The sequence below is a fragment of the Odocoileus virginianus genome, chromosome 3 (assembly GCF_023699985.2).
Source record: "Odocoileus virginianus isolate 20LAN1187 ecotype Illinois chromosome 3, Ovbor_1.2, whole genome shotgun sequence".
Taxonomy (NCBI): domain Eukaryota; kingdom Metazoa; phylum Chordata; class Mammalia; order Artiodactyla; family Cervidae; genus Odocoileus; species Odocoileus virginianus.
Window position 1 is genome coordinate 34,934,010 of NC_069676.1, and position 25,199 is coordinate 34,959,208.

At 52.4% G+C, this 25,199-nt stretch overlaps 2 protein-coding genes across 2 annotated transcripts; one reads left to right on the plus strand and one right to left on the minus strand.

Moving 5' to 3' along the window:
* Positions 1–787: 787 nt before the first annotated feature.
* SNCB (synuclein beta) lies at positions 788–9,863 on the minus strand. The gene is made up of 6 exons (XM_020910322.2): positions 9,571–9,863; positions 8,807–8,936; positions 5,990–6,031; positions 5,657–5,775; positions 1,768–1,857; positions 788–1,435 (listed from the first exon to the last, which is right to left on the minus strand). The coding sequence occupies exons 2-6, from the start codon at positions 8,925–8,927 to the stop codon at positions 1,403–1,405; spliced, it is 405 nt and encodes a 134-aa protein (XP_020765981.2). The 5' UTR covers positions 8,928–8,936; positions 9,571–9,863; the 3' UTR covers positions 788–1,402.
* On the plus strand, positions 9,286–24,954 carry EIF4E1B (eukaryotic translation initiation factor 4E family member 1B). Its single transcript, XM_070465146.1, has 7 exons — positions 9,286–9,407; positions 21,578–21,714; positions 22,031–22,126; positions 22,735–22,798; positions 23,498–23,611; positions 23,757–23,896; positions 24,252–24,954. Exons 2-7 carry the CDS (start codon positions 21,647–21,649, stop codon positions 24,364–24,366), a joined length of 597 nt encoding a protein of 198 aa, XP_070321247.1. The 5' UTR covers positions 9,286–9,407; positions 21,578–21,646; the 3' UTR covers positions 24,367–24,954.
* The last annotated feature ends 245 nt before the right edge of the window (positions 24,955–25,199 follow it).

The window sequence follows — 25,199 nt, forward strand, 5'->3', positions numbered from 1 at the left end:
TCCAGATTTCTGCAGACCCTAGCTCACCTCGGCCGAGGTCGCAAACTTTCCGAGGCTTTTTTCTGGGAAGGGTGGAGCACTGGTTGCCCGAACTCTGCCTTTTTTGGGGGGGACAACTGTCCATTTCCTTTCCCCCGGGATGAGTTTTTTTGCAGCGGGCCGGTATGCGCAGGGGTATGTGCATGTCAGTGTTCTTGGGGGTGGGGGGAAGTTTAGGGTCAGCAGCTTCTTCCAGTGATCACGCTGCTGTTTTCCCAGAGCTTCGCGGTGCGCGTGCAACTCTGAGTACGCGCCCGGTTCTGCACTTGTCGGCCAGCGTGCTGCGCGCGTCAGTGCAGGTGCGCGCCTGTCCGGTGCGTACACTCGGGTTGGAGCGCAAGGACCAGCATAAGTGCACACAAGTCCGCGTGCGCGTAGTCATCCATGCTCCTGCGCTGCCAGTGACTTGAGGTGTGAACCTGTGCGCCCTGCGCCTCGGCTGCACTGGGCTTCCTTCCGCCCAGCGCGCCCAGTAGGTACTTTATTGTCCAGTAGGTGGAGCCCGAGGCCGCCTCCCTGCCAGCAGCATGTCCCAGCCTGGGGGCGAGGGGTGGGGGGTACCGCGTCCATCCAGGTCGTTCATGGGGGAGGGTAGGAGCTGAGGCCCGAGGTGGTCAGTCTTACACCTGGGCAGAATGTGTCGGGCCCCAAAGAGTGGAGTGAGGCAGGCTGTAACCTGGAAGTCTGTCGGCCGCCCCCATCCAGCGCCCAGCCCAGCCCTGCCCTACCCTGCCGGTGCGGCGCCTGCTACAGACAGATTGGCTTTATTCATGGACACGCGGGGAGGGGGGCGACCGGACCCGCCCTCCCGGAACACGCTCACACGAGGGTGGGGTACCTCCATGCTACAATCACGACACACGACGCCCGCGCTCGGACCGGGTTGGCTAGGGGAGGGGTCATGGCACAGCCTGGCTCCTGGTTTTGGTTTAAAAGAAAAAAAAGGTTCTTGGGGTCGATGTGGGAGTGCGCTGGAGGGCTTTGGCGGGGGGTGCCCGGAGGCCCTTCAGAGAGCCTCTATCGGGGGGTAGAAGGGAGCCGTCGCTTTCCTGTTCGTTTAAAAACACATAGAACATGCTAAAACCGCGCAGACACCAGACGGGATGGGGCGCGGAAGGGGCAACATACGTGCTGCGAGGCTCCCAGCCTTGGCCGCAGCCCAGCCCTGTCCACGCCCCAGGGTTGGACGCGGGCGGGAAGGACAGACAGATAGACTCAAACACGGGCTCCGAGGGGGCGCCTCGGAGCGAAGGAAGATCTCGTGTTTTGAGGGGAAGGGGTAGAAGGACAGCCCTGGCTCTGGGGGGGCGGGGCAGGGGACCGGGAAGGGATTGTGCTGCTGGTGGGGGGCCGTCCTGGGCCCTTACGCCTCTGGCTCATACTCCTGATACTCCTCCTGCATCAGAGGGATGGGGGGTAGAGTGGAGAAGAGCAAAAGAGGAAGGGGTTGGAGACCAAGTGGCCAGGCCGCGCCCCGAGACCCTTCGCCCACCAGGAGGAATACTGAACGCCCCTCCCTCTGGGCAGGGGAGAGACCTAGAATTTGGGGACGGCTGGGATGTTCCTGGGCAGGAGTGCCTGAGATCCAGCGACAGGCTCCATCTGTCCTCCCTCCCTGCTGCCATCTCTGGGGTCTGGGGTCTGGGAGCTTGAAAACTCAATGGCCCAAACTTATCCTGCCAGGAACCTCCCACTCCAGCTGGGGATGCCCAAAGCCCCACCCCTCACCTGGGGCTGTTCCTCATAACTCTCCCCTTCAGGCTCCACCAGGGGCTCGATCAGCGGCTCCTCAGCAGCTTCCTGGGCCACTTCCTCTGGCTGCACGAAGAGAAGAGACAGGGCCTGTGAGGCCAGCTGGGCATGCCCCCCAGATTCCTACCCTGAGAAGTTTTTGGCTGATCGGGGAAAGGCTGGGCTTTGTTGGCAGTGCAACCAGAATTTTTAATTGTTTATTTGGAGTGCCTTGGAAATGGGATGGAGCAGTGAAATCCCTCCAATCATGGCTTGAAGCTGGGGGTGTCCAGGGGTTGTGGGTACACATACCCCTCTCCCAGCAGCTGGCAGCCTCCTGTGCTTCTCTTGATGGGACTGGGTGGGATGGGGAGATAGCACACGTAATCATCCATTTGTCCCTCTTTGTGTCAGCTCTGTAGGTCGGGGGGTTGCTTAAGAGGACCCCAAGATAACCCTGGAGGCTCCTCTGGGCTGGAGGGAGATGGAGGCTCAGGGACGGAGCTGAGCAGGGGCTCTGAGCCATTCCCCTGCCACTTTCCACCCATCCCTCCCCCAGGGCCCTGTGTGGCCTGGTTTCTTCAGCTGTTGCTATTTTAAGATAAGCTGGAAGCAACAGCTCATGGTGTTGCTTGGATGTGTGAGCTAAGACTCTCCCCTCCCCACAGCATCTGCTGCCCAGACCTGTGCAGGCCAGCATACATGCAAATAGGGGGCTGCCAGACACATGGCCAGTCCCCTGTGAGCGAGCACATATGTGTGCACAAACACGAGACTGAGCTGACTGCACATATGGGCGCACACAGTAACCTGAGGTTCATGCTCTGTAGGCAAGGGGCCCCACCATGTCCCCCACTTGCACATGTAACCACTGTCCCTCCCTACTGGGCAGAGGCAAGAATCTTGGGACCCATGAGGGCTGGCACCTCGGCGCTCTTGTTACTCCAGCTCCATCCAGGCAGCCTCAACTCCTTCACATTACCTGTCTAGGTGGGCCCTGTGACCACATGAGTTTACACTCCTGGCTGAGCTCACTTCCCCTAGTTACAGGGGAGTCCATCACTGCCCGGGAAGCGGGGAAATGTTAGCTTGCCCAAAGTCACCCAGCTATGACCAGAACCCAGGAAAGAAACAGAATGCGAAGAATCTCAGCTCTGCAAATTGTTTGGAAAAAAATATCCAACAGCAGGAGAATGGATGTGTGCACTGTGGTCCTGTCACACAGAGGGTACTGCACGTCTAGGATGGGGAAACCCAGTGTACACCAAGGCGTGGTTGACTCCCCTTCTTACTGATGAGTGGAACCCGGGTACAAAAGAACATGTGCTTTAGGATAACGTTTACATGAAGCTGAAGGACACTCAGATAATCTGTGGTGATAGAAGCAGTTAACTGTGGAGGGGGACAGGACAAAGGTGAGGAGAGTCAGGTGCTTGGGATGTAAATGAGACCCTGGAATAAGCGCCCCCTTAAATTTTGTGCCCCAGGCACTTCACTTCCCTCACCCTAGTCTTAGCCCTGGGAGTAGGGGTGGGAGGGAGTGTAAAGGGGGCTTCTAACGAGCTATGTCTTGTGTTTTGATCTGGGTGCTTGGTTACCTGGGGAGAGTTGATTTGTGAAAATTCCATGGATCCGCATGTTTTCTGCATGAATGTTTTCAGCATAATGTACTTCAGTAAGAAGTTCACTTAAAAACCACTCCAGCCTTGCTATTCACTACCTTTTGGCATCAGGTAAGTTGTTTCACCTCTGATCTCAGCTGCCTCAGATGGGAAGTGGGATGGTATCTTTGCTTTGTAGGCATATGGGGAGGCTTCCACAATACTATCTATATGTTGGCAGGCTGAGAGGTAGAGACAGAAACTCACACGCTTAGCTTGCATGAGTTCTCCACGGGCCCAGTGGCCCCAAAGGCCTGGCTTTGGATTGTAAGTCTATGATCTTGAGTTCTCTTGAGAGAAGAGGTTTGAAATGTCAACAAGTGCTGGTAAGAGGAAGGCAGCCTGAGAAAAATGGTTGTGTGCAAAGGCCCCCTCACCAAGCCTCAAGCTGACAGCTCTGCCTTCTCTGCGCCCTAGCTCTCAGTACTGGGCCTGGTCCCATGTTGGCATCAAGGGACTACAATGACATGAACCTGAGCTTAGCACCTCCCAACTACCTTCTCAGGGGGGCAGGCAGGATTTGGGATCTTGAGTAAGTCACTTCACCTCTCTGAGTCTCAGTTCTTTTACCTCTAAGATGTGCTAATTGTGATGCCTTTTTTATAGGGACATTGTGAAGATTCATTGAGTGACTCCATGTACAATCTTTAGAACAGCACCTGCCCACACAAGAGATCAATGAATAGGAGTGATCACTAGAAACAAGGATAAGAAATGGGAAGTCACACAGCTGGTAAAATGCAGAGACAGGACTTGAACCAGAACTTCTGAGCTGAGGGGAGGAACTAGCTGAGCAGAATGTCTAGAGTGGAGGGTGCTGTGTGGTCTCCTCCCCCCGTCCAGTGGATGGATCCGCTCATGCCGAGATCACATGGAAGGAGGCCCCGCCCCCATGGAGGCAGATTTGGCATTTGTACGGGGAAAACATGGGGCACCGCACTGGAGGCATGTCTGTGCAGATGGTGTATAAATCCACAGAGTGCAGCGTCCTAGCACACCTATGACACAAGCCCCTGGGGGCACACACAGTCTGATCATGTGATCATGGGGCCATCATCTCTTACTGAGCATTCACTCTATGCCAATCCAGGCTCTTTACATCAGTGGTTCTCAAGGTGTGATCCCTGGACCTGCAGCATCAACATCACCCAGATACCTTTTAGAAATGCACATTCTAGCCCTACCTCAGACCTACTGAATCAGAAATTCTAGGAATAGGACCAACAGTCTGTATTTCAACCTGGCCTCCTGGTGATCTGATGCACACTTAGGTTTTTGAACACCTCTAAGCTACATTGTCTCTAATCTACACAAAAGTCCTCTTGTGTTCATCTCCTGTCTTAGAGGCAAAGAATCAGGCTCGGAGACTTGACGGGACCTGCCCAGGGCCAGAGAGTCAAGAAGCAATGGAGCTGAGATTCAGATCCATCTCTGTGGGGCTCCAGAGCTCACAGCTCTTACCCTGAAGCATGTCCTAAGGAAGGTATCTGACTTCGTGCACACATGGGTTGCTGCCACCACTTGCCTGGGGTAACATGTCTACACAAATGTGTGAGACACAGTTCACCCCTCCCCATGGCCCACTTCTGCTCATGCCTGCCTCAGGGCCTTTGCATGTGCTGTTCCTCCTGCCTGAAATAGACTTCCCACATGGTGTGCCTCATCACTTGGGTGTCAGTTCTAATGTTACCTTTTCAAAGAAGCCCTCCCAACTGAAGTAGCCCCTCACTCCTTGACTCTCTATCCCATCGCTCTTGTTTTCTTCATAGCACATATTCCTGTCTGAAATCATCTTGTGTACTGGTTAGCTGTTTACTGTATCTTCTCCCACTACAGAGTCAGCTCCGTGAATGTAGGAACCTATTCACTGTGGTAACCCCTAGAACAATCCCTCCCTGGCATGAATACTTGCTGACTGAAAAGACATGAGCAAACAATCAGTGACATATGTGGATGAGGCCAAAAGCAGTCCAGATCACACTCACGAGCAGGATACACGTATCCAATCCAGATCTGGGTCACAGTCACGGGGAGTGCCATGCCCGCACACAGCTACATGCAGACTCATGCCGAGCTGTGTCTAGCTGGGCCCTGAAGAATGTTAGGCAAGGTGGCTTGTGCCCCAGGCTGGCTGGGGGAGCAGGGAGCCTGGCGGCAGATTTATGGGTGTACCTGGTGTGTGTGTGTGTGTGTGTGTGTGTGTGTGTGTTGGAATGATAGCTCACCTTCAGATCAGCGGGGAACTCCTCCTTCTTCACCAGACCTGTGGCTGCTGCAATGTTCCCAGCCCCAGAGAACACGGCTCCTCCCAGGTGTGATGCCTGCTCCTTGGTTTTCTCAGCCACTGCGTCAGGGAGATGGTTGGGGGCAAAGGTCAAGCAGACATAGATGCCCTCCTCCTCTGTAGTGTCCCAGGGCCTGATTTCCCACAGAGTACTACACCCCCCAGAAAGCTTTGGGAGTACCCTCTTCCACCGCCCTCTCCCCCCACTCTCTGGATGTCAGCCAGACCCCAGGCCAGGGTGAGGGAACAAGGCTGGGCAGGGTTGGGCTAGTACCTGAGGCCACTCCTTGTACCACCCCCTCTCGGGTTTTGCTTCCTGTGGAGACAAAACGGAGCACACTTAAGGGCCGAGGGAACAGCTGCCAGCAAGCACAGTGGTTAGAGAGCGGGCAGAGGGACCCAGGCAGCATGGGCATCCTGGTCTTTCCCTGCCTTCTTGGGCCCCCAGATCCCACAAGTGCCCCCTTCCATGCCTGCGTCATCTGGACATCTAGATCTCCCCATTGTCTGTCCTAGCCCCGCTGATCCCCTCCCCCAACCCCCGTGCCCTGGCCCACCCACCCTCCGCTGGATGTTGCCCACGATCCAGAAAGCACTCTGCCTGCCGGTTCATTTAATCCTCTGCCCTGGATGGGAGCAGGTGGGGGTGAGGGTGGACCTGGGGGTGGGGCGAAAAGATTCTGTCTTTGGAAAGGTGCCTCTGGTGCACAACTGCCCACATCCTGCCCCAGTACAGTCACATCCCCACATCCCCACATCCCCTGCTCCATTTCTTAAGACTTTCTTTAAAATACGGTGCAAATCTCTTCTTCTGGCCAAAGTAGGAAGTGTCTTAGATGCAGGATGGGTCTAAGGATGACGTGAACATGATGACTGACAGCCACGGCATTGGCTGGGTCTTCCCAGGAGGGTAGCAACTGGGAAAGGCAAGAGAGCCTGTCCTGATGTGGGGGTGGGAACCCTTGGGAGAGTGGGATGTCTCCAATCCTGAGGATCTTGCAACCCAGACAATAGCTAATAGAGCCAGAAACAGGAGTGTGGGCCAGCTGAGGCTGGCAGGAGGAGGATGCAGGTGGATGGGCTTCTCAGGGCTAAGGCCAGCCACATCCAGAGACCAGTGGATGGGGAAGGGGGGTTGTGCAAGCACTTCTATTTATTCCTCGCACAAACTCTTGTTGGCACCTTCTCTGATTCAAGGCCCAGGCTGATGGCTCACTGTCAGATGAGGGACAGAGAAGAGGAAAGTTGGTGCCCTGGACTTCGAAGTAGTGGGGAGAGGAAGTTTGGGCCTCCTGGGGGTGCAGGATGGGGGAGGGGGCTTTTCCCAGGTCTTGACAAATGGGGAGCAGTGGATACACAGAAACGGGACTGAGGAGGGTGTTCTAGGGACAGGGAACCATGTAGGCGAGTCCTAGAGAGGTGTGATTTTAGGGTCTGCACGGAGCACGTTGACATGGTCTGTGTGCTCAGAGTGATGGAGACTAGGATGGAACCACGAGGCAGGTTAAATGCTAGGCTATAGGGAGCTGAAGCTTTGACGAGTAGGAGCCGGGGACCATCAGGAGTTCTTGCTCAGGGGAAGGAGCAGGAGGTGCCAACCTGGGGGAAAAGGAGGTGGTTGTTGAGTCTGTTAGCAGGGAGACAGTGTCAGGGATGTCAGGGGTCCACAGGAGTGAAAGGGCTGAGGGAGGAGGAGGCCAGAGCTAGGGTCCAGAAGGTGTGGGCTCAAGCCTTCTCCCAGTCTCCATCACCTCTGCCCTGGCTCTAACCACCCTCATCTCGTGGCTGTGTTACCTCCCAGCGGGCCTCCCTGTAATTTGTTCTGTCCCCAGAGTGCTAGGGGACTTCTCTATACTGAAGCCAGATCATGTCGGTCCCTGGCTCACAGTCTGCCAGGGCAGTCATACTAATGCTTTGCCTGCAAGGGCCCCTCATGAACTGGCTGTTTCTGATCTTATTTCTTACCGTTGCTTCCTGCCCTCTGCTCTCAAACCCAGTATCTTTCACCTCATCCCAGGGCTCTTTGCACCTGTCTTTTCTGCACCTCCCTTCCTAACCCTCCTTATTCTCTGGGCTCAGCTCAAATGCTACCCTCTTTGATTACCAAAGTGGCTCCCATCCCCAGCCACTGGATGTCAAAGCCCGACACTAGAATACTTGACCTCACCATCAGCAGAGCCGGCACCTACCAGCACAGAGTAGGTGATCAATAAGTATTTTTCAAATTACCACCATTCCAAATCTGCCACAGCCCTGGGCAGGTTAGCCAACCCTCTGCAGCTTGCATAGAAGATAATTCTATCACACCAAAGTAAGCCCTGAATCGGCAGACTGAATGCAGAGTTTCTTGCCTCCCTTTATGCAAATGACCCTGAAGGCTCCCTCTCTTTTTTTTTTTTCCCACTTAGAGTGAGATATTTTAACCACTTGGCCTTTCTGATGACAGCTGGCAGTTGCAAGGACGGTAGACCCGGAGGAGAGGTGCCAATGGTGGAATCACTGGGAGGAGAGATTCAGAGGTGGAGAGCAGTGCTGGGAGTGAGCCCCAACAATACAGGAAGGAGAGTGGTAAGGGGAGGGGGGCACTTTGGAATCCATAAAACTTGGCTCAAACTTCAGCTTCAAGTCTTATCAGCTGTGACCTTGAGCAAGATAATTAAAGCTCTGGGAAGCTGGGGGTTTCCCTGGTCTGTGGATGGGCAGGGAGCATTAAATGAAGTAATAGATGTTGCAGATGTATTTCACACTGTACTTGGCAGACAGTAAGTGTTCAGCACCAGGTAACTATTAATAATGGGAAGAAGCAGCTGAAGAAGGCTATCTCCTTTGACTCCTGCCTTGCTTCTCTGGACTTTCAGCTGAACTCCACCCTCATCAGCTCTTCCTCCATTCCCCCCTACCGTCGGTGTCATCACTGACCCAGGTTTCCATCAGCTGGCTCTGTCCTCAGTGACCCCTGCTAACGAGGCCCCATCTGCTGACTCATATTCTCCGGCCCAGACCCCCCACTTCCTCGCTCCAAGGACCTCGGCTCTGTCCCCTCGGAGGACACCCAAACCTCGAAGCCCCGGGAGCCCCGCCCCTCGCCCACCGACGTAGAGAACACCCTCCTTGGTCTTCTCCGCGGCCTCGGTGACTCCCTGCTTGGTTTTCTCCGCGGCGGCCACGACGCCCTCCTTGGCCATGGACAGGCCCTTCATGAACACGTCCATCCTGGCGGCCTGGGGAGGACGAACACACGGGCACCGGTGCGCTCGCCCGCATCCTCACCCCAGCCCTTGTGCAGAGACCGCAGGTGTCCCATCCCCTCCCCCTGAGACCGAAGGCACCCTTCGGGCCAGAACCTCCTCCCACCTTACTCCCTTCCCCAGCGCCAGGCCACAGGGCCGCGGCGAGTCCTAGCGTCCTTGAAACCCGTGGACGCAGGAGGGGCCCCCGCCTCGGTTATCCGGGGCCCTGCAACCTGCAGCCCCGCGGAAGCGGAGTGCTGGGCACGGCGCGAAGCCCGGGGGGCCTGCCTGCACACACGCGACAGACACACGGCCATGCAAACAAACATATTCCTTGGACACGCTCACGTGCACACACAGGACCCTCCGACATTCTGACGCGCACGGACACGCTGACACACCACGGGGCACACGGGCGCGGGCGCACGTCCACACGGCCATCCAGGCAGTTGCAGACACCAAGTAAGAGAGATCCATATCCCGGATCGCACACGGACACGCACCCCTCGGCGTCCTGTTTACGTTCTCCAGCCCCTTCCCCATCCCACCCCGTCCTCTCTCCACTCCATTCCCAGACCTTCCCCCTTTTCCTCAGCCCGGGGCGCCTGGAGCGCGGCCGCCTCACCTAGATGCGGGGCCCGGGTTGGGGATGGAGTGGCGGCTGCGGCAGAGGCTGCGGCAGGCGGACGCACGGGCTTGGCTGGGCTGGGCCGGGGTGGGCTCGGGCGGATCGGGCCGTGGCCAGGCGTTCAGGCTGGTCTGCAGCAGACGAGGCGCGAGCCCTGAGCCAAGGTGAAGTAGAGCCCGGGCCTGGAGTGCTTCGCCAGCCGCCGCTCGCTCCTAGCGCCCTGCTGTCTCGCGCGCTCCTGCTCCGGCTGGGGCGCTGCGGCAGCTCTGAGCTCAGCGCCCCCCCTGGCGGCCGCGCCACCCCCTCGGCCTGACTGACAGGAGGCGGGGAGGGTGACATCTCCGCGGAGCCCGCTAGCCTCACGGGGCGGGCCTGGAACACGCCGCTGGGGACCCCGGAGCGTCATCGGACTTAAGTCCTGTCCCCCAGGAACCTAGTCTGGTGGGAGACACAATGCGGCGTGCTGAGAGTACGGGAGAAATACTGCAGTTGGTTTTAGTGTTCAGATGGCTTTGGAGGTCTTTTTTAGCTGTGGGACCTTGGGATACTCAGCTCTCCTTTCTGAATGTCAGTTTCCTCTTCTGTAAAATATGGATGGTTCATTCAGCGAACGTTTACTGAGCTCTTAGGTACCAGGCAGATTTGAGACTGGAGACCGCACAAAAAGAAAACTAGACCCCTCCTTCTTGGGGAGTTTGCAGTGGTGAATTTGTGCGTGTGCAGAGACGGGACACAGGACAGAAAATAAACATCAATAATTAAACCAAAGGTTATTTCAGCTTGTGATAAAAGTCATGGAGATGTTAAAATGGAGATGGACAAGGGTTATTAGAGTAGGGGTGCTTGAGATCTGGTGGTCAGGGAAGGCCTCTGTGAGGAGGTGAATGGGAGCAGAGATCCCAGAGAAGCACCAAGGCCAGGATGCTTGAGGGCAAGATCCATAGACAGGGAACTGTATGTGCAAAGGCCCGAGGCAGGACTGTGCTTCGGAACAGATAAAACACAATGTAGCGGAAGAAACAATAGGGAAGGAGAAGTAGGTGCACATGATCCTTTTTTCTGTGGTTATGGTCTGGATTGTCAAAATGGCCCTAGAGTGCCAGTCACACATAGGTCCTTAGTTGGTGTATGACAGAATTATGCCCAGGAAGCTGTGGGATACCAGAGGAAGGGATCTCTGACAGCTCAACGGAGTCAGGTAGGGCTGCACAGAGGAGGTGACATCTGAGCTGGGCCTTGTGGAATTTCATCTGGAAGACAAGGGAGGAAGGACATTTTGGGTTGTGGACATAGTGTCCACAAAGGCACTATGGTTGGAAATGTAAGGTGTGTAAGTGTCAGATGATGAGGTGAGAGGGCAGCCAGGAGCCAGACTATGCAGGGCCTGGAAAAAATTGTTCACAGATTGCTGGTAGAGCTGCAAACTGGCACATGCTTTTTGGAAGACAATTTGGCAATGTTTACCAAAGACATAAATGCATGCTCCTTTAGAGCCAACAGTTAGTTCCCCTTCCAGGAATTCATCCTTTGGATCTCTACTTTCATGAGCACACAAAGACATGTGTGCAAGGATTTTCACTGCAGCATAGTTTATTGTAGCAACAAACTGAAAATAATCTAAATGTCTATCTGTAGAGGACTGGCTAGTTAATTATGGTTCATCCACCCAGTGCAATGCTATCATTAGAAAGGATGGGTTAGACCCATGTGCATTGATATAGGAGTATAAGACATGGTGTGAGGTGAGAGAAGCCAAGGTACCAAACTCTAATGTGTGGAGCTAACTAATTTTTTAAAAAATTATTTTATTGAAATATAGTTGATTTACAATGTGTTAATTTCTACTGAAGAGCAAAGTGATCAGTTATAAATATATATATTCTTTTTTATATTCTTTTCCATTATGGTTTATCACAGGATATTGAATATAATTCCCTGTTCTATACAGTAGGACATTATTGCTTACCCATTTAATATATATAATAGTTTGCATCTGCTAATCCCAAACTCCCAATCCATCCCTCCCTCACTCCCTGCCCCCTTGGAAACCACAAATCTGTTCTCTATGACTGTGACTTTATTTATTGACTTCTCTAATAGCTCAGTTGGTAAAGAATCCACCTGCAATGCAGGAGACCCTGGTTTGATTCCTGGGTCAGGAAGATCCGCTGGAGAAAGGATAGGCTACCCATTCCAGTATTCTTGGGCTTCCCTTGTGGCTCAGCTGGTAAAGAATCCACCTGCCAATGCAGGAGATGTAAGAGATATGGGTTTGATCCCTGGGTTGGGAAGATCCCTGGAGAAGGGAAAGGCTACCCACTCCGGTATTCTGGCCTGGAGAGTTCCATGGACTGTAAAGTCCATGGGGTTGCAAAGAGTCAGACATGACTGAGCAACTTTCACTTTCACTTTCATAGATAAGTTCATTTGTGTTATATTTTAAGGATATCATATAATATTTGTCTATCTCTTTTTTACTTACTTCACTTAGTATGATAATCTCCTGGTCCATCTATATCTCTGCAAACAACATTATTTCATTGTTTTTTTTTTTTTTTTACGGCTGAGTAATATTCCATTGTATATATGTACCACAACATCTTTGTCCATTCATCTGTCACTGGACATTTAGATTGTTTCCATGCCTTGGCTATTGTAAATAATGCTTCTATGAACATTAGGGTGGATGTATCATTTTGAATTATAGTTTTCTCTCAATATATGCCTAGGAGTGGGTTTGTAGGATCATATGGCAACTCTATTTTTACTTTTTTTGTGAATCCTCCATATTGTTTTCTATATTGGCTTAATCAATTTACAGTCCCATTAACAGTATAGGAGGGTTCCCTTTTCTTATGGAGCTAGTCAATTTTGACACAAAGAAAGCATTTGCAGTCACAGAGTTATATACAGACATCTTAAATATAAATACAGACATCTGGATATACAAAGAACACACCTGTAAGAACTTCCAAAACACTGTTAACAGTAGTTGCCCCTGGTAAATGGGACTGAGAGAACTCAAGGAAAGAAGCTTGTACATTTCATCACTTTCATTCTTGTGCTGTTTGATTATTTTACCTTGAAGAGTGTTTTACTTGTGTAATTTTAAAAGCTAGCATGGGGGACAACTGTTGTTATTGCTGGCCTCTCAGCATTGAAACTGCCTCCCTCCTGTCTGTGGGATTCCCCTCCTCCCCATCTAGGAGCTGACAATGCTTTCCCAGCTTTCCTTGCTTCCAGGACATGCTTCCAGACATCCCAGCTCCAGACCTGGAACCTGAACCTAGTGCCAGGAAGAAGCAGCAAAAGAGGAGAGTCTGTTTAGTTAAAGACAAGCGGTGTTGGCAGTTCTTGCCAGGGACCAGGGGCAGCTGTGACACTGCTTCTGGGAGCACCTAGCACCAACAGGGCAAGCTGTACTGTCTGTGCTCAGCTGTAGCATCTGGGGAGTCTTCCTGGGACTGCTTGATGATGTGATTTGGGCATCATTCCAGGCTGCTTGGTCTCCAAGGGGACTCTGGCCTTCCAGGAAAGTTTCTGAGCTGCCCACTGGCTAATAAACTCCGTATCTGGTTAATAAGCCAAGAAGTGATGTTTGTGACTCTTGACTAAGATTCCCTGAATGTCAGATGAGGAAGGACCAAGCAGTAGGAAGGAGAGAGGAAGAAGAGAGAAAGAAGACCATACGAAGGGTGTCATCTTCCTATTGTAAGAATTGATAAGTCACTGAAGGATTTTAAGCCCAAGAGAAACCTAAATGAGATCTGCATTTTATGGGGGCCAAATGGAGGTGAGTTGGAGGGGGATACTGCTAGAAGCAGCAAGAGGCAGAAGGGATCTGAGGCAGAATCCATAGGAAGAATGATAAAGCCTAGAGGAGGGAAGCCTCAGTGAGTCTGGAACAGGACTGGAGGGGAGACCTGAGCATCATTTTGGATGTAACTTATTGGATGTTGGGAAGAGGAAGTGGAACGAATTCAGGAAGATCCCCAGGTTCCTGGCTTGGACAATGGGGTGAGTGATGCTGCTGCAGAAAAGGAAATAGGTATTGAGGGTTGGGGCAGCTTTGGAGGGTGAGCTTGTTTAGGGCACACCGAATGTGCCATGCCTGATAGATGAGCTGGACAAGGTGTGCAGCCAAGTGTTATCGGAGCCCGGAACTTAGGAAGCTCCTCCATGCTGGCTTCAGGTATTCATTTGGGCCATGGTGTACTGGGAAGTCTTTAATACATGGCTTTCCAAGCAGAGAAGCACCTTGTAACATTTGTCCATACCCGTGGTGTAAATTCTACCCCTATGGTTTGTTTCAAGCTGTCACTGTGATGTCTCTGAGCAGAGAGTTGGGAAGAGACATGCGGTAGCACTCCCTTATACAGCATTTCCATCATTCAGGTAAAATAGATATAAAATAATCTGCAAAGCATAGATAATAGTAAAATAATTAGGAAGCTATGTTTTAAGTGCTTATTATCTTTGTTTTAAATATATTTATATAACCATAAGTTTATTTAATTTTTAATAATGACTTTAATGTCTGGCTCACAAAATTCCTAAAACTTTGTTCTTACAAGCTGATCCAAGCCAGCCCAGGACACCATTGGATTTGGAGTTATTTGCATAGAGGTGGTGGCTGGAGTCATGGGGAGGATGCAACTGCCCAGAGGAACAGAGAGAGTGAAAAGAACGGAGGGTCGGAACAGAATGCTGAGTCACTGCAAACTTCCTGAGTGGCCAGGGGCAGAGGAGCCCAGGGAAAGGCTGAGAAGAAGCAGCACAGAGAGGAGGAGAAGCTGGAGAGTGCGGTGGCAGGGAAACCAAGGGGATTAGAGGACAAGTGGACAGATGTTAAAGAGAAGCCAAAACAACAAGTAACAAAGAATCCTCAGATGGGCAGCAAGTGGGCTGTGGGGAGTTTAACAGCAGCACCAGGAAAAGACTCATTGGAAAAGACCCTGATTCTGGGAAAGACTGAAGGCAGGAGGAGAAGGGGATGGCCAAGCATGAGATGGTTGGATGGCATCACCGACTCAGTGGACATGTGTTTGAGCAAACTCCAGGAGATAGTGAAGGACAGGGAAGCCTGGTGTGCTGCAGTCCATGGGGTCACAAAGAGTCAGACACGACTAAGTGACTGAACAACCACAGGAGGCATCGTGAGTCCAGGAGAGAGGAAGCATCCAGGGAAAACCTCCAGGAGAAAGTGACATTCAAGCTGGGTTTTGAAAAATGAGAAGGACCTTACAATGTGGTGGTGAACTTTCCCAGCAGGGGATCCAGCAGGTGGAAAAGTCCAGAGTGTAGAGGGAATAGAAAATGCATTAAATTCTGAATCAGGTAGGAAGTTGGCTGCTCATCAGAAGCTTAGCAAAGCAGCTATTTATTCTTTCACTTAAAGAAGTCATGTAGTAGGTAGTCCATAGTTGGTGTGATGACTTCACAATCATCAGAGACCCAGAATCCTAACTTCCTATTCAATTATTCTTAGTACCTGGATTCCACTTTCAAGGCCACTTCATGGCCTAAGATGGCTGCTGCAGCTCCATCCATCATGTCCATGCAGAAAGCAGAAGGAAGGGAAGTAGTGTAAAAAGAACACTGCCAGCTTTCTGTCTTTTTCTTAAGGAATTTTCCTGGAAGCCAACAGTTCCTGCCTACTTGTCATTGGCTACACCTAACTGCAGGGACATTAGAAAAGTTTGGTGATCTCTCTGGGCTTATGATTTCCTCGAATCAAGGTAAGAGAGGAAAGAATAGTTATTGAGTGAGCCACTAGCCCCTCTGCCCCACAAAGGGTTTTTGCCTCCAATTTAAAAAATTTTTTAAAAACCTCAAGCCTAGAGAAAAGTTCCAAACATAATGTGAAGTTGCTCAGTCGTGTCCAACTCTTTGTGACCCCATGGACTGTAGCCTGCCAGGCTCCTCTGTCCATGGGGTTTCCCAGGCAAGAATACTGGAATGGGTTGCCATTTCCTTCTCCAGGGGATCTTCCCGAACCAGGGATCGAACCCAGGTCTCCTGCACTGCAGGCAGATGCTTTACTGTCTGAGCCACCAGGGAACCCAAATATAATACAGTGAACAAAACCTTTAGAAAAGTCACAATATTAGCACAATGAATACCCAGATATCCTCACCTAGGTTCGCCAGCTGTTAACATTTGCTACATCTTTCCTTCTCTATCTGCATAGGAGCTGTCTCCAGAAGAAGGTGGCATGGTTACTGGGTCACTACTTTCCAGCACACTGGACTCTCTACCCCCACGTCACGTGGTTGGCCCTCCTTTAGGGCATAGGATGGCAGAGTCCAGGCCCCTGGGTCTCTTTCTGGCCAGACCCTAAACCTGTGAGTTCTCAGGACCCTTTCTTTGTTTTTGTTCTCTCTCCTGGAAAATAGGCCCCTCTATTCCTCTTTTCTCTCCCCTTCTCAAGAATGTACTAAGAAGCTTCTGGTGAGAGGGAAGCCTGGGAGAGTGTGGGGAAGGGGATGGCAGAAAAATCCCAACTGTAGCGCAGGGGTTCTCTGAAGAGAGTTCCAGGATCCTAGTTTCTGCTTGGGTTCTATAAGAATCCAGATGTGCCTTTATAACTCTGCATGTGGGGCCTAACCCTGTGACTGGACATTTACCAACATTCCTGCTGTCCAGGACTCAGGATGGGGAGGAAGGCCATAAGGCAGGGTGTGGGCCTGAGATCAGACGGGGAAGGTGGGTAATACTGATTGAACACCTGTGCCAGGCACTATATCCATTATATCACTAAGTCCTTAAGTCAATCCTTTAAAGCAGGCATTTACAGTCCCACTTTACAGATGAAAGAACCAATACCCAGAGAGGGAAAGTAAATGGTCCCTGGCATCTAGTCTTTTCAGTCGGTCTTTTCTGAGTGTCTACTGTGTGCAAGGTACTGTTCTAGGTACTAGAGACTCAGCAGAAAACAAGAAGCATGAAGTTCTTGCTCTTCTAGAGCTTACCGTTCAAGAAGGAGAAGGCAGATAACAAATGAACTAATGACCAAATAAGATCCCTTAGACTGTGTTACTTTTGTCAAAATCAGTCTAATGTTAGTTCTCCCTTGTTGCTCTGACTTCTGAGTACTTGCCATGAGCCAGGCCCTGTCCTAGGAACTGCAGAACAGAGTCGTGAGTAAAAGAGGCCCTGGGGACCTTATGTTCTAGCACCAGAAGGCAGATGATGAGTAAAATAAATAAGTAAAATATAGGGTGTGTCAGGAGGTGGAAGTGCTTGGAGAGAAAGCAAAGAAGAGAAAGAGTATGGGAGTGATGCAGTGGGGGCTGAGCGCTGACCAGTTAAATGCAGTGGGCAGGGAAGGACTGGCTTGAGGTAGGAACTGAGAAAGCAGCCAGTGTAAAGTCCTAGGGCAGGTGTGGGTCTGGCATGTTTGAAGACCTGCAAGGCAGCCAGTGTGGCTGTAGGGGTGGAGAGTCATGAGGAACGGGTGCTGAGAGCTGGTGAGGCCTTACAGATCCTTGGACTGTGAGCACAGGAGTGATGTGATCTCACTTTCCTTTTTAAGGTTCGCTGTGTAGACAGTCGCTCAGTCATGTATGACTCTTTGCAACCCCATGGACATCTCCAGGCCAGAATACTGGAGTGGGTAGCCTATCCCTTCTCCAGTGGATCTTACCAACCCAGGACTCGAACTGGGGTCTCCTGCATTGCAGGTGGATTCTTTACCAACTGAACTATCAGAGAAACTGGGAGAAATATCAATAACCCCAGATATGCAGATGACACCACCCTTAATGGCAGAAAGCAAAGAAGAACTAAAGAGCTTCTTGATGAAAGTAAAAGAGGAGAGAGAAGAAGCTGACTTAAAATTCAGCATTCAGAAAACTAAGATCATGGCATCTGGTCCCATCACTTCATGGCAAATAGACGGGAAAACAATGAAACAGTGAGAGACTTTATTTTGGGGGCTCCAAAATCACTGCAGATGGTGACTGCAGCCATGAAAGTAAAAGATGCTTGCTCCTTGGAAGAAAAGCTATGACCAACCTAGACAGTATATTAAAAAGCAGAGACGTTGCTGACAAAGGTCCGTCTAGTCAAAGCTATGGTTTTTCCAGTAGTCATGTATGGATGTGACAGTTGGACTATAAAGAAAGCTGAGTGCCAAAGAATTGATCCTTTTGAACTGTAATGTTGGAGAAGACTCTTGAGAGTCCCTTGGACAGCAAAGAGATCCAACCAGTCAATCCTAAAGGAAATCAGTCTTGAATATTCACTGAAAGGACTGATGGTGAAACTGAAACTCCAATACTTTGGCCACCTGATGCGAAGAACTGACTCATTGGAAAAGAACCTGATGCTGGGAAAGATTGAAGGCAGGAGGAGAAGGGGATGACAGAGGATGAGACGGCTGGATGGCATCACTGACTCAATGGACACGAGTTTGAGTAAACTCCCGTGATGGACAGGGAGGCCTGGCATGCTGTAGTCCATGGTGTCACAGAGTCGGACACAACTGAGTGACTGAATTGAACTGAACTGTGTAGACGGTAGATTGTTCTTGGGCCACGGTGGAAGCTGGAGCCAGTGTATGCATACCATTGCCATAGGACATGGAAGATGACAGTCCGTTTGGACTAGGGTGTGGCAATGGAGATGGAGAGAAGTGGCTGGATCCTGGATATTTTGTAGGTAGAGCTGAATATGGAATGTGCTGATGGATTAGAAAGAGAAGAGTCAGGACCAGTCCAGGATTTTGGGCTGAGCAGGTGGAAGGATGGGGAAGATTATGGGAGAAGCAGGTCAGGGGACAGGGGAAAGCCAGGAATTCAGCTTTGAATGCAATAGGTGTGAGACAGGTGCATGTAAGATATCCAGGTGGAGCTGTGAGCAGGCAGTTGGATGCGCTCTTCAGGATTTCATGCCAGGCCACAGGTGTTCTGTACATGTGACATCCAATGCTCGTGACTGAATGGGATCATGAAATGGCAAGTGTTGACAGAGCAGAGCTGAGGTCCAAGGGCTCAGTCCTGGGAACTTCCAAGGCAAAGAGAAACTTTGTTCACATCTGTGTTCCTCAGTGCCTAAAACAGTGGACATGGACCCTGGGACTCTAATAGAATACAGTGATGGTGAAGCTGTGCCAGGTTTCAGGCTGGTGCCTTAAGAAACAGGCAGCTTCTGCCTCTCATCTCTTGGGACACTCATCCTGGGAACCCAGCCATTGTGCCATGAGGAAGCCAAGTGGTCACGTGGAGAGGCCACAAAGAGCTAACCCAGTTGACACCCCAGCTGAGGTTCCATCTGAGAGCCAGCAAAGACTGCCCCACTGTGAGTGAGCAGACAGCCCCAGTCCCAGCCTGTGAGCCACTCCAATTGACAGGGCTTTGGAGTAGAGATGGGCCATCCCTATTAAGTGCTACCCAAATTGCAGATCTGTGAGCAAAATAAGTGATTATTGTAGTTTTAAGTCACTGGGTTTGAGGTGGTTTATTATATAGCAACAGGAAGCCGGGACTCCATGCCCACCTCCAGAGCCTGTGTGTTTGTGTGTGTTAGTTGCTCAGTCGTGTCTGACTGTTTGTGACACATGGACTATAGCCTGCCAGGCTCCTCTATCCATGGAGTTCTCCAGACAAGAAAATGAGTGGGTTGCCATGCCCTCCTTCAGGGGATCTTCCCTACCCAGGGATCAAACCTGGATCTCCTGCACTGCAGGCAGATTCTTTACCATCTGAGCCACCAGGGAAGGCCTTCCTGAGCCTATCCACCACCAAAGACCACTGAGTCTTCCTTCTAAATACTTCTGAAATCCATCATATTCTCTCATCTTCCCAGCTGCCCCATTCATCACCTGGACAACCATGTTTGCATCCAGATAGATCTCCTTCCATTCACTCTTAATCGAACAGGGTCTGTTTCCTACACAGCAGCCAGAGAACTTGCTAGAAAGTCCATCTGATTACCTCCCCAGCTCCTGAAGTTGGCTCTCCTCTCTCCTAACATCAAGACTCACCATCCTTTCCCCTTTAGGCATCAGCTGCGGTGGTCTTTATTCTCTTCCTCCAGTACCTCATGTTCCCTTTGCCCTAGAGCCTCTGCACATGCCGCTTCCACTTCCAGAGATACCCTCTCCACCTGGCTCATTAACTCTCGCTCAAACATCACCTCTTCTGTGAACTGCCTCTGAATTGGTAGTTCTCAAAATGAGGTTCCTGATCAGCTCATCCAGGAACTTGTTAGAAATGCCAATTCTCAAGCCCAAGCCAGGTATTCGTTTGTTTGTGCTAAGTCACTTCAGTCCTGTCTGACTCTTTGCGACCCCATGGACTGTAGCCCATCAGGCTCCTCTGTCCATGGGATTCTCCAGGCAAGAATGCTGGGGTGAGTTGCCATGCCCTCCTCCAGGAGATCTTCCTGACCCAGGGATCGAACTCACATCTCTTACATATCCTGCGTTGGCAGGCGGGTTCTTTACCACTAGCACCACCTCAGAGGCAGAATGCAGCGGTCAGTATTTAGCAAGCCTTGCAGGTGATTCTGACCCATGCTCTTGAGAAGGGCTGCTCTAGAGTCCCCAGTTCAGGTCATGGACTTGGTCTCCTCCCACCTGTGAATCCGTTTCCTTCAGAGGCTTGCGTTTGCTGTGACACAGGTCTTTGTGAGATGACCTGGTGTCTGCTCCCCTGATAGACCAGAGCACAGGGCCACTCATCTTCTGCTCCTCACTGCCTCCCAGCACCCAGCCCCCCACAGGCCTGGCAGCACCACCTGGAGCTTAGAGATGCAGGTTGAACAGATATTAACTGTCACCCATGGCTCTCCTGTGTGTGGCAGAGGGGAAGATACTAGTCTCTTACAGAGCCGGGCCAAGGGGAGTGTGAGAAACCTTAAGAAACTTGGGGAGGTTTCAACCCCTGCAGAAAAGGCTGCTATTCAGAAGGCGGGGAAAGGATATCCAGCTTTCCCTCCCTCGCTTCCCCAGTCCCTCCTCCACCCTGGGGAGGCCCTCAGCTGACTGCTGTTGACCACTGAGCAGGCCTTGTTCTGTGGACTTGTTTTGTATCACTCAATACAGCAAGCTTCTGAGCTGTGTTTCATTAATACTCCAATTTTACAGAGAGGAATACTAAGACTCAGTGAGGTTCAGGTACTTGGCTGAGGTGGGGGCAGGGAGGACGTGACTCCGGCTGTGGACAGGTGCGCCCTGGGCAGGTGGAGAATGCTCAGGTGGACAGGAGGGAAGAAGCGTGAGTGCAGTGGGACACAGGGGCCATGCACATCTTCATTTGCTCTTCCAAAAGGCAGTGCTGACTGCAACAGGTTGGGAGAAGGAGGCCCCAGCATTGCCAAACCTAAAATTTCAAAGTGTGGATTTCTAATATGCAAACTTCTTGTTTCTAAATAATCACATAGAAAAGAAAACCCACAGAGGCTTCCAGAGACTAGATACATGCCTGTGTCAAATGATATTGGTGGCAAAAATTGAGGGGGTGAATGACAGCACCACCATGCGTGTATTGTCTCTGACCTGGCCCTGCCCTGCTCCCCTCCACCTTCTGCCATGTCTGGGTCAATCCCCTTTAAATTCAGGGTCTACCCTTGGTGGGATGTGGTTTCACTAGGGGCAGACCCCTAATACTGACCCCGGCCATCCTGTCTTTGCCCCCAAATGACCAGTGTCATGTGAGCCGATGCTAGGTCTGCCTGGTCACAGCTGTGTCCCCAGGCCCCAGGCTGCATGCAGAAGGTGCTCACTAAATGCTTGCTGCTGAAACTAATAGTGTAGGCCCCTCCTCCTCGGAACACCCCACCCCCACCCACGCTGGCTCCTCCCAGTCGCCTGCCCTGGGTGAGCGGGGCGGGGCGATGGTGGGTTTAAGGCCGGGCAGCGGGAGGCCCCCTCGGATGGCTGGGTGCCCGTGGAGCTCAGGCTGCAGAATGGCTGCTGCCCGCCCTGTAAGTCCACTCACCTGCCACCTTGGGCAGTGAGGGCTGGGGCTCACCGCCCAGCTTGACTCCTCTCCTTGGTCAGGCTGAGGAGGCCGAGGATGGAATCCAAAAGGAGGAGAAAGAGGAGGAGAAGGCAGCCGCGGGGCCGTGCATGGGAGAGGAGGCTCTGAGGAAGGCCCCGGAGGAGGGCAGGCTGGACTTCCACCCGCTGCTCAGCAGGTAGGGCAGGCCCTGCCCTTGGCTTTGACCTCACTTCCTCGTCTGGACAAGGCCAGAGCTGCCCTAAGACTTGGGCCCTGCTGGCGCTTTCAGCCTCAATCTAGCTGAGATTCCAAGTTCAAGGCCCTCACTGGTCCCCCAGTTTCTCAGGATCACTGTCCCCATCACCTTGTGGGGTCGGTGTTACAAACCCTACCTCCCTCTCGGCCCAGGAAGGAGCAGGACTTCGGGCCAACCTACTGCTGTGGAGGTGGGGTGGGGTGGGGCGCGCAGGTGGGTGCACTCTGCTTCCTCCTGCCCCCTCCCCCACCCCCAGGTGGGCTCTGTGGTTCTTCAAGAACGACCGCAGCCGAGCCTGGCAGAGCAACCTGCATCGGGTCACCAAGTTCAACACCGTGGAGGACTTCTGGGCGTGAGTGTCTGTCCCTCATGGAGGGGGCTGAGGTCAGGGGGCCTTAGCTGGGGATCTTTCCCAGACCCCACGCCTCCAGGGAGCTGCTGCCTATGCTGCTTTCCTAGCCCTTCCTGGGGTCTTGCAGCATTTCCTGGGGGCTGGGGCTTGGTGGGCTCTGCAGGGAAGTGACGGGGAGTTTGGGCTGGGTCACAGGCCCTGCCCCCAAGCCTTGCTGGGACTCAGGGAGAAAGCCTGGGAAGTGGGAGAAGTGAGGAGTGGACCGTGACTCTGCTGCTCTGTGCCTTGTGACCCTAGGCGAGTTCCTTCCCCCTCTGAGCTTGTCTCAGCTACTGAGTGAGTTGCAAGCTGTTTCAGTGTCTGTGGTGATCCCGTGAGGGGGTCTGCAAGGTGCTTCACAAACCCTAGGGGTGGGTAGAAGGTGGGATTTGAGGGTCTGGGTAGATGGGGATGGAATTTTTCAGCAGGGGGCCCCAGTATGGGCTAAGGCTTGGAGGCTGCAAGGTGGGTGGAAAGCAGTGGGGTAAGAAGTTGAGGGATCTGAGGCCAGTTGAAACCAGGCCCTAAAAAGCTTGGACTTTCAGCCTGGGGTGGGGGTCTCTCTCCAGGATATATAATAATATCCAGCTGGCCAGTAAGCTCTCTTCTGGCTGTGACTACGCCCTGTTCAAGGTAAGCTCGGCTTCCCCCACTCCCTGGGACACAGTGGGGCTGATTTCTTCCAAGCTTCCTCCCTCACAGGAGGTTTGACAGTGGGGTTAGTACCAAGGACAGCCTTCCTTGGAGCCAAGTATAACTTCCGGTTGGAGGCCTGCTGTACAAAAGCTGGGGCAGAGTGTCAGACCTGAGCCCCATCCTGAAGAACAGGGGAGGGGGGAGCAAGGGGGAGCAACGAAGGGGTCTAGGTTTCTGGCCTGGCTCTTTAACTTGGGAACACATCAGGAGTGCCTGAGGACTTAGTCAATGTCCAGGCTTGTCCTTGGAGGGGCTGGGTAGTGGGGCCCTGACGTCCATGTTTGCAGATTTCCCTAAGTGACTTGTACCCAGCGAGCCTGGGATGTCTGTCCCTGGCCACACTGGGGTTGCCCCAGATGCTTCCTTTAATCACCCCCATCTGATCTCTCATCTCAATGATCTTGGCTCAGCAAAGGAGACACACATCTATGCAGGGCTACGTGAGGCGACCTATATTGAGGCTTAGGGCCCATGGGAGCTCACAGGAGGGTCTGCAGGGCTGACCCTGCTTGTACTGAAGGGTGAAGACAGAAGATCTAGTCTGTGGAGGGGCTGGAGCAGGACCTGGGGAGGTGGCCAGGCACTCACTTCCCTTCGAACAAAGGGAGGTGGCTGATTCGCATACCTGCCTTCCAGGATGGCATTAAGCCCATGTGGGAAGACAGCAGGAATAAGCGGGGTGGCCGCTGGCTCGTCAGCCTCACCAGGCAGCGGCGTCACCCTGAGCTGGACCACCTGTGGCTGGAGACAGTGAGTGGGGGGCTGGGAGGGAGGCTGGGTGGGCAGGGTTCCCAAGGGAAGAGGCTGGGCTGGTGTGGTGGCAGTGGTCTCAAGGATGGTGGGGGCAGCTTCTGTGCCCACCAGGAGGCCTCATCCTTCTCCTTTTTGGGTCCAGCTGCTGTGTCTCATCGGGGAGAGCTTTGGGGAGCACAGCCGGGAAGTGTGTGGGGCCGTCATCAACATCCGTGCCAAGGGGGACAAGATTGCTGTGTGGACACGGGAGGCAGAGAACCAGGAGGGCGTGCTGCACATTGGGTGAGGGGTATCTCTGGCACAGCGTGGGGGCTGGGCCTCTTCTAGCGGAGAAGGTGGACGGGGAAGGGCTTGGCCTGCAAGGGAGACCTCCAGAATACTCCATGCTGTCTCTCCCTTCTTTCTTCCGCAACTTGTGCAAAGGGCGTGGAGTCTAAATTTCCAACTGTTTCTTGCAGACCTCTTTTCTTTTGCATTAGTCACATTTCGGGTTTCCACATGGGTAAGATGCACACAACAGGAGTTACTGTGGCTGGAACCAGGGTAGGGGCTCTGGGCATAGGACCCATGGTCCCAGGTTAACTGCAGGACCCGCTACTGACTGCCTGTCTCCTTTCCTCTCCCACTTACCTCCCAGGCGTGTCTACAAAGAGCGCCTGGGCCTCTCCACAAAGACCATCATTGGGTACCAGGCCCACGCAGACACAGCCACCAAGAGCAACTCCTTAGCCAAGAACAAATTTGTGGTCTGAGCCTCCCATTGCTGTGTGTATTTATTTCTCAGGAGGGCTGGGCTGGGCTGAGGGTAGATGCCATGTTTCTCCCCTATCCTGGGGCTCAGGCCTCTGGGTGAGAAGCCAACTTAAGGGCCTATGGCAGTGGAAAGGTGGAGAAAACCCTGGGCTTTTTTAACCCTGGGGGGCTGGGTTGTGTAGTGTGGTGAGGTGAGTCATTGGTAGAGGAGGTGGGACAGCAAGCAGGAAGAGAACAGGAGAGAATCCTAGGATTCAGGACTAACTCCATGCCCCCCACCTTGGGGAAAAAAGTTAGGTGTTCTGAAGGCCAGTCTCTTCCATTTGGGGGAGGGGGGTTCAAGGCCACTGACAGAGCTGGAGCTCAGGGACCGGGGTGGGGGCTCTGAGTGATCACTCTGCTTTAAAAACTTTTATGGGTTGCCTCTCATCAGATTTGTTAGCCTTGGAGTCTATGCTTTATCCCATACCTTCTCTCAGCCAGCTGTGTGTGGGTCCCTAGAGTAGGGGCTGGGGTTGATGAGGGCCTGGCCCAGGAGAGGTGATTAGGCCTTACTGTGGCTCTGCCAGAGGTGAATTAACCGGAAGGTGAAGTTTAAGCCCCTTTCTGTTCCTCTTATAAATAAATACTTTAAACAAGACTGGAATTTTTGAAAAATCTTTTTTTAAAGTAATTTCATTTATTTTGGCTGTGCTGGATCCTTGTTGCTGCGTGGGTTTTTCTCTAGTTGTAGAGAGCGGGGGCTACGCTCTGGTTGCGGGGCACAGGCTTCTCACTGTGGTGGCTTCCTTGTGGAGTATGGGCTCCAGGGCGCGCCAGCCTCAGGGTTGCA

What these genes read in the sequence shown, in the direction of transcription:
- SNCB (XM_020910322.2), bottom strand. Translation starts at nt 8,927, where the DNA reads ATGGACGTGTTCATGAAGGGCCTGTCCATGGCCAAGGAGGGCGTCGTG. An exon ending in GGAGGGTGTTCTCTACGTCG is followed by an intron (nt 6,032 to 8,806) that starts GTGGGCGAGGGG and finishes TTGTCTCCACAG; the next exon opens with GAAGCAAAACCCGAGAGGGG. An exon ending in GTTATGAGGAACAGCCCCAG is followed by an intron (nt 1,436 to 1,767) that starts GTGAGGGGTGGG and finishes CCTCTGATGCAG; the next exon opens with GAGGAGTATCAGGAGTATGA.
- EIF4E1B (XM_070465146.1), top strand. Translation starts at nt 21,647, where the DNA reads ATGGGAGAGGAGGCTCTGAGGAAGGCCCCGGAGGAGGGCAGGCTGGAC. An exon ending in ACCGTGGAGGACTTCTGGGC is followed by an intron (nt 22,127 to 22,734) that starts GTGAGTGTCTGT and finishes GTCTCTCTCCAG; the next exon opens with GATATATAATAATATCCAGC. An exon ending in GAGGGCGTGCTGCACATTGG is followed by an intron (nt 23,897 to 24,251) that starts GTGAGGGGTATC and finishes CTTACCTCCCAG; the next exon opens with GCGTGTCTACAAAGAGCGCC.